The following is an 8,486-nucleotide window of genomic DNA, read 5'->3' as shown; positions in this document are numbered from 1 at the left end:
TGACCCTATATTTTCTCTTAATGTGAGAAAATAAAAGCAATTACAAAGAAGCCAACAATTTACATAAAACACCACAGTATTGAGTATGTTAGACACCCTAAGTTCTATAAAATGACAAAGAATGAATTTTCAGCTAAATTCACCTACTTGCTGCTTCTTTGAAAGTACCTACCCTATGTCACATAGATGAGAGGGAAGAGAACATGTACTTACACCCTTAAGAAAAACAAGGTAGACTCATCCCAATAGGTTTAAAGTGCTTGAATCGGAGCAGTTTCGCCCTTGGTAATCTCTGAGCTTTTGACTGGTGTGCTAGCATGAAAAGCTGATTGTCGTGATGGTTCTGCTGTTAGCTTAAGGGAGAGTGGTGAAGGCTCAATATGGCCAGAACCAGTGTCTGCTAAAGTGAGCTGGGACATACCCACTAGTTCATCTACATTCACGGGCTCTTTAGGGACGGATGGAATTGGCTTGAGGATCTGATGATGGGATGGTTCTGCTCCTCTATCTTCAGCGACTGGAAAAGCATTTGATGGCCAGAAGGGATATGGAACTGGAATGTAAGCTGGGAAGAATGCTGGAAATACTGAAGGAATCTCACTGGTTGTGATATTTGGTTTCGTTTCTTCTACAGGTTCACTTGGAGCGGTTTCCATGGATTCAAAATCTGACTTGAGAGAAAGATCTAAGGAAGGGAGTGAATCTGTAAAATCAGTTTCTATTGCTTTTGTTGCAGAGGGTGCTAACTGTTCCTTGTCACTTTCCATTGCTCTAGGTGGGAGCATAAATTGTTCTTCAGGAAGTGGATGGGAAGCATCAGCAGCCTGTTTAACATCATAGAAAAGAAACATAAAAAAGGATCAAAACAAAAGTCTGAAGAAAGGACTTCACCAAAAGCCCCATATAACATAGCAAAACAGGAAAGCTCAAGTTTCACCCTCGGAAATAGGAAGAAAACTTTTCTCATACGTCGTAACATGTGATGGATGACCAAGTAACTAAGAGTAGACATGCTGCAACGGCATGTCAACTGCCTAAGCATTTGGGTGGGCTTGGACAAGGGTAGCTTTAGGCCTTAACAATAGTGCACAGCAATGCCTATATGGTCACACTATGATCATTATCCAAAGCTTAAGTTTGAGAAGCAAGACAAACCGTATCAGCAACAATGTCAAAAAGACTGGATCTTCTCTTTCTCCGAGTAGCATTACTCTGCCGAATAAAATACTTCTGGGCATGGCTAGCTACTTGGGTAGGAGTTCTTGACGTCACAAAGTTTTGCGATATACCCCGCCAATCTCCTTTGCCCAATTTTTGTAGACCAATCAAGAAAAGTCGGTGCTCTTCCTCTGTCCACGGAATGCCTACAAACACATCCAAGAAATAAGTTCACAACCAACTTTCCTCCACACACCTAGGTGATAAATTTGTCACCCAAAGTTGGAGTTAGTGACAAAACTCTCTTAGCAAATCATCCCAACAAACAAAAGTGAGATCCAAAAAGGAAAGGGAAATATTTGCTTCTGTTACTGTTGATTTACTAGAATAATAAATAGGTTAGTTGTAGGAGGAGTTTCTGTATAAATAAAAAATTAGTAAGTAAATTTTATTTGAGATATTTAAGGTTTTTGAATTTTATTCTATAAATTTCTGCAGTTTTTTTTTTTCAGTTGACTATTTAAAGGCCTCTATGCTTAATAAAAATTAAGAGAATTTCAATCATTTTGCTGCTCCACCCTTTTTAAAAACCCACCCGTGGTGTAAGATCTTCCATTGATCCTATTTTAGTGGATCTGTGAGTTCACTGAAGAAGAATACCTTCCATCCACTAAACTATACTTATTTCCAACTCATTTTTTAACTCGTGCTTATTTTTAACGCACGAGCCTCTTTTTAACTCTTGCTTATTTTTAAAACGCTTGAGCCCAATACCAATTTTTAATGTAGGGATACAACCAATACTTATTTTAATCCATACCTATTTTAATCAAGACAAGCATCAATATCTTTTTGAATCACGGATGAAAACTATCAAAATTGGTCAGTGAAGTTCAAGTCTTACTTTGAAACCTATGATCAATGAGACATTATAATGGAAGAAAAATCCTCACGACAAGTTTTTGCAAATCCTACGGTTGTCCAAATTAAAGCACATTAAACGATCTTTCATACAAGACAATATTATTATTATTTTTTTTTTTGATTTGCACCGGGTGTCCGAGTCTCTTTGAGCCCCGACTAATCCCGGGGGTGCACAGGCCCTCGGCAAGGAGTTTCCCGCAAGTGCACCACGGTTAATTCAGGTTTTACCCAGTCCGATGGCCCTCAGAAATTGTTTGCACCTAGTGGGTTTCGAACTTGAGACCTTGAAAGGGAGCAAACCCCAAGGCTCAAGTCAATTGCCAGCAGGCCAACCCCTGAGGGTTCATACTAAACAATATTATTAAGGATGATTTTTATGCACAAAACCAAAAGACGGAAAAGAAAGGAGGAGGAGAAGGAATATCATGTTACAAAAAAGTGTGCAAGTTCAACAACACTCAAAAGAATTCACAAGCACAAACTACTTGAGCAGAAATTTTGAGGAGGAACAACCTTTTTAGATTGCAGCAACTGAAGTAGAGGAGTGTTGAATATTTGATTTTGTTACTACAAATTTACAAGAACAATTAGTAGTTTAGTTGTAGGATGAGTCTTTGTTTAAACTTAAATCTAGTTAGACAAATTTAGTTGAGATATTTTAGATTTTTGAATTTCATTATGCATTTTTTCTTTTGCAAATTTTCTATTTTTAAGTTGGCTTTTTAAAGGACTCTCTACACCAACATACTCAATGTAGTCCCACACAGTGGGGTCTGGAGAGGGTAGACTGTACATACACCTAATTACCTCTATCTAGAGAGGTTGTTTCCGATAGATCCCGGCTCAAAACAAAAGCAGTCTAGAAAAAGACATAATGGAAGAACAAGAGACAATAAATAGTAACAAAAACCACAGATAGTGACAAAATAGTACTATAACAAACAATACAACAAACGAACTATATGAAATAATAAATGGTAACAGAAATTGAAGAACAGGAAACTACAGAAGTAGCCTTACAACTACTAGTAGGGGCAACACGACAAAGCACTCCTACCTACTAGTATGGACACACTTCTACCTTAATTCGTGTCATTCACACCTTTCTATCTAAGGTCATGTCCTTTTTATCACACATGACACTGATGCGAGCCTCCGTTTCATCCACCCTACCTCTATCTTTTGTATTAAACCCTCTATGCTTAAGAGACAATTCCAAAAATGTTTAAATCTTTTTGTTGTTCCACCCGTTTTAGAAAACCAACAAAAACCACAAATTGAGAAAAGAAAAACTTTCTATTCCAAAAACTTTTGTTTAAGATGATATTCCATGAATTCTCATGCATCTCTGCACAACTCTAAGAATTTGAGAAGATTACATTTTAGACCGAAACTTATCACGCACCAAATCAAGATGGTAGATGGCATCATTAGTTGAACAGCAACATGCTATGTCCAATTATAAGAGAGTGAGTTAAATAAGAATATTTGATAAATGGACTAAAAAATAATTGCAAGAGCACATCATTTCATCTGTAGAAGCCTCGGAGATAACAAAGTTAAACCGTTACTGTTTATACGAAAAGAGTATTGGATCAATGACTTGCTATACAACTTTATTCTAAAGAAACAACCATGTCATTACTGAAAGCACTATTGGTGGGATCACATTTTTGTGTCACCCTGCTTATTATGTTGATTTTTTCAGTTTATCTTCTCCATAGATGCATTACCAAATCACAGACAAATGTCAACTTGAAGATGCATCGATGTAACACGAATTACAGTAGGAGGACTAATATTTTGATTATGATCAGCAACCGTAGGAAGAGATAGCCAACTAGATAACACTATAAATCACATTGCATAAGAAAGGTGCACTTTCACACAAATGCATTAACCACACCACAAGAACGGGTCCCTTTTAGTTCATTGATGCAGTAAACACACAAGTGAATAAGAAAGTTCCCCTTTCACACAAACACAGTAAATCACACCAGAACAAAGCTATATTAATAACTATTTTCCAACATCAATTTGTTTTAATTAACTATTGCAACATACTGACACTGTATGAATTTCCAACAGTATGAAGTGCTATAGACCAAATTCACTATTTTATATCAATTCCACCCAACCACTCCAAACATCTTACATCCGATGATCATCACATTCATTAATATCTGTAGTAGGAAGCGGTAAATTTCTCATTTCCATTTATTTACCGTCGATAAATTTGAGTCATTAAGAATGAAAAACAACAGCTAAAGATGAAAGGATTGATTTACTTAAGATTCCCTAGAAGAAATGTGACCGAGAGGGTGCATCCATTCTCATGGCTAACTAGGATATAATTGACATTTGGAGTGTGACAAAGGTATGAAGTAAGTTGAAATCATCCAGTATATTGAGAAGCATGAAATAGAGGATACTGAAAAGTGGCATAAAGATGTGGCATTGAAATGCCTTGAAAGGAAGGAGAAACAAAACAAAGGTTACAGAAGATCTGCATCAGACATCCAAAAAGGCAGCTGATCTTTACTCTTCCAGGCAATGCTATAAGAACTTTTGATTTGATTAAATTGATCAAGATGTTCAGATGATGAATACGGCTTCAATGTTTTTTTGGTCATAAGTTGACAAAAATTCATAAAGGGACTATTGGACATCTATGAAGAGGCATACTGGTTACTTACAACTTGACAGAAACAGTATTTTCCAATCAAAAGAGGAAAGGCAGCTCAATTCTCAAAAATACAAAGTTGCATAGAGTGCAAAAATGAAAGACAATTGAAGTGAATATGCAAGACGTAGCCAAAAAAGGGGAACCTTGGAGCAACGATAAAGTTTTCTGTATCACTTAGAGGTCATGGGTTTGAACCATGGAATCAACAACTGGTTCTGGCCTCGTGATAGGCTGCTTACATTACACCCCTCCTTTACGGTGCGGCCCTTCTTTGGACCTTATGTGAATGCAACATTTCATGCACTGGCCAACCCTTTTTATTATGCAAGCCGTAACCAAATTATTCCACAAGAAACATTTTTTTATCAAAAAAACAAAAACAAAAAAGAGCTCCACTTATTCTGGACATTTGATATTAATTGGATTACCTAGTGCGAGTATCTAGCCCATAACTTAACCTTCACACTGAGCACACCAGAAATGGGATGCAAGTTTCCATATCCCAAAACTGCTCAAAAAAATTAACTTAGAGACAATTCAACCAGCAAGAACATGCAACAAATCAACCAGCAAAAACATGCGACAAATCAACCAGATCGACATAAGAAGAATTATCTACTTGTACTTAGGAAACTCAACTGTTGGGAAGAGGGAAATATGGTTCTCTTATAGGGTTTTAGGCAATCATCACTTAATATACTAGATTTTGAGATTGAGTTAGACCCAAAAACCACTTCTGTTCACATGTTATCAGAGCCACACACATTCATGTTCTTGGTTATACAATGTTGGGCCCTCATATTATGTTGTCTATGCTCTAGATTTCTAGTCCTATTGTGTGGGGTGTCCGAGTGTCTCACATTAGTTGAGGGGTGGACTGTTTTCTCCTCATATGGTCTTAGACAACGCTCACCTATTTAGCTAGCATTTGGGATTGAGTTCCAAGGTTGAATTATTAGGCACAAAAGATACCACAAAAAAATCCCCGACACAAACATGGACAACATAACATCTAAGATATACATCAAATATAAAGCACAACAGCAATACGTAACAGAAGATGAAGAAACAAAAGCATAAAAAACCTAAAAGGGAAAAAAGAACCAAAACAAAAGAAGGAGAAAATACTAAAACCAACTTTTAAGAGAAGAAAATACCAACTAAGTACCACCAATCAAAGATGCAAACTGAAACATCAACCTCTTACCTCCCTCCCTCTGCCCCAAGATAAAGCGAAAGCAAAATACTTAAAAGATAGTCTCATTTTGTAAAAACAAACAAACAAATTAGGATGGAGGAAAGAACGGGGTAGGGGTTTGGCGGGTGTATGTCAATCAATTTTCCCAAAAAAGTTGGCTCGGTTATATGAGTATTGAATCTTATGTAGTATTCAAAGAAAATCATCACAGTCACATATCATGCACAACATAGACCTAATCATCCTACCTATCCAAGTTAATAAAGAGGGAAGTGTAAAATTGCAAATGAACAAAATCAATGGAAACAAAAAAAATAAAACACTTTCTTATTTTCTACTATAAAACAGACAAAAATAAGAGGGAGAAAAGGGGAAGGGGTTTAAAGATGAAAAATCAATATCAAGCACTAGGTAAATCTAACCATCCTGCCTATCCAATTATTATCTTTTTCCTCGAGCTAAGAGACTATCAGAAACAGACTCTACTACCTTCTCTAAGGTAGAATAAGGTCTGCTTACACTCTACCCTCCCAGAGCCACTTTCTAGGATTAGGGAAAACACATAAAAGTTGCAAATCAACTAATCAATTAAACCTCAACCACAAACTAGTCACCACAGTATTCCATACGCTCTATTCAGGCATGCTACTAGATTTGTTTGTCCCGAAAAAAAGATAAAATTTCGAAGATTCCTCATAATTAAACTAATTTTAATCTTGCTTCCAAGGAATAATTCAACTATACTTCGCAAATGAACAGCAGTAAATAAGCCTCAATATCACATTTATTTCAACATTTCATCAATTTTGAAAAAAAAAACAAAATTAAAAAAAAAACATCAAACCTTTTTTCCTTTCAATTCTATGATTTGCAGAACACGAAGTATGAGCAGGATCATCAGAGAGATAACCATCAGTCAAATGAACAGATTCACGAAGAACATCAGAAGAAGGAGAACCAGGATTAGGCGAAGCAGCAGCGGAAGAAGAAGAATGATAGTGAAGGGAGGATAGATTTCCCATGCTCGCACTTTTCTTCATGATCGACCCATCCGTAAGCCTAACACCAAACAACCGCACACCTCCGCCGCCGGAGCTACCACCACCGACACCGCCGGTGACGCCACCTCTGGTAGGACAAGTCCGGGAATTGTGGCCATTGTTGTTGCAATGGGAACACCGCCGAGTCATGATGATTGACTCGGCGAGTAAATGGATAAGATTTAATTAATATTAATTTATGATTAGGAGTAAGTTTTTTTTGTTGTTGTTGGTTTTGAAGGAGAAAGGTTTATAAATGGTGGATAAGAATATGCGAATAATAAGGTGGAGAAGGAGGGAGATAAAAGAGGAAAAGACTTTAGTTTGTGGATGGGAGTGTACAATAACAAGAGAGAGAAAAAAAGGAAACTTGCTTATGTTTTCCTTTTTCTCTTTTGTTTTCTCCCTACTCTACTTTATTTTATTTTTCATTAGCGTGTTTGGAGTTCATATTGAAATATCGAATAAATTTGAATTACGTATTACAATATGTAGGGTCTATTTGAGATAGTGCTCCTAATAGAATTTTTTCCATACCCATGCTCGAATCCAAGATGTCTTGTTAAGTACCCTACTTGATGTAATGATCCGGAAACTCGAGTCATGATGACACCTATTGTAACTCACGAATAAGTAAGTCTACCCCATATCCTGAAACCACGAGAAACAAGCTTATCGGGAATCAACGACCAATGAGAAGATAATAACAATAAAAAGAAACACACTGTGGAAAGAAGGAAATGAGACAAATATATACAAGTACAAGATCCAATCCCACGACCTGGTGGACGAAGGTACAAAATTGTTAAAACAAGTACAAGCTACAAACTAAACTAAATAGGTACATACTTGTCTCGAATACAAAAGACTAGCTAAAACTACAGTAAAACCTTTATAAATTAATACTCGGAAAAATAATAATCTCTCTAAAGTAATATTTTTCTCCGATCCCGACTTGGGCCAATGGAAAAAATCACCAATTTCGATAAGATAATAAGATAATATATCTCTAGAAGACCCCTATATAAATACTAGTTACAGTAGCCCGTGCTAGCACGAGCCCAACATATATTTTTATTTTTTATTTTAATTTATGTGACATTAATAAAATTTTAACGATCAAACAATTTTTTTGTATGTTCTTTAAATTTTAAGTTGTTGATTATTGTGGTTAATAATACTTTATATATAATTTTCAATATTCTCTTTGTCCCAATTTATGTGTTATTGATAGAATTTCGAAAGTCAAGCAAATTTTGTATATGTCTTTTAGATTTTGAAGTTATTTAATTATTATGAGTTATAGTACATTTTACGTATATGTTACTTTTTCTATCCCAAACTATGTGACATTAGTAGAATTTTGAGAGTTGATTAAATTTTTTGTATGTCCTTTAAATTTTGAAGTTGCTAATTATTGTGTGATTTGTAGTACGTTTTATGTTATTTCAAATAATATATGTTATTTCCTTTTATCCTA

The 8,486-nt window shown here is 35.9% G+C and overlaps 1 protein-coding gene across 1 annotated transcript; it reads right to left on the bottom strand.

Annotated features, from left to right (window-relative positions):
- LOC125862480 (transcription factor MYBS3) lies at positions 1-7,344 on the bottom strand. The gene is made up of 3 exons (XM_049542563.1): positions 6,811-7,344; positions 1,156-1,364; positions 1-824 (listed from the first exon to the last, which is right to left on the bottom strand). Exons 1-3 carry the CDS (start codon positions 7,154-7,156, stop codon positions 252-254), a joined length of 1,128 nt encoding a protein of 375 aa, XP_049398520.1. The 5' UTR covers positions 7,157-7,344; the 3' UTR covers positions 1-251.
- Between the last annotated feature and the right edge of the window lie 1,142 nt (positions 7,345-8,486).

This window comes from Solanum stenotomum, chromosome 4, assembly GCF_019186545.1.
Source record: "Solanum stenotomum isolate F172 chromosome 4, ASM1918654v1, whole genome shotgun sequence".
NCBI classification, from domain to species: Eukaryota; Viridiplantae; Streptophyta; class Magnoliopsida; order Solanales; family Solanaceae; genus Solanum; species Solanum stenotomum.
The sequence above is the reverse complement of the archived record's forward strand: the minus strand, read 5'-3'. Positions and strand labels throughout refer to the sequence as shown.

Coding starts and splice junctions, on each gene's coding strand:
- LOC125862480 (XM_049542563.1), bottom strand. CDS start 7,156: ATGACTCGGCGGTGTTCCCATTGCAACAACAATGGCCACAATTCCCGG. Junction 1,365..6,810: donor TAGAATTGAAAGGAAAAAAG/GTTTGATGTTTT, acceptor ATGTGTTTGTAG/GCATTCCGTGGACAGAGGAA. Junction 825..1,155: donor TTGACATTGTTGCTGATACG/GTTTGTCTTGCT, acceptor GATGTTAAACAG/GCTGCTGATGCTTCCCATCC.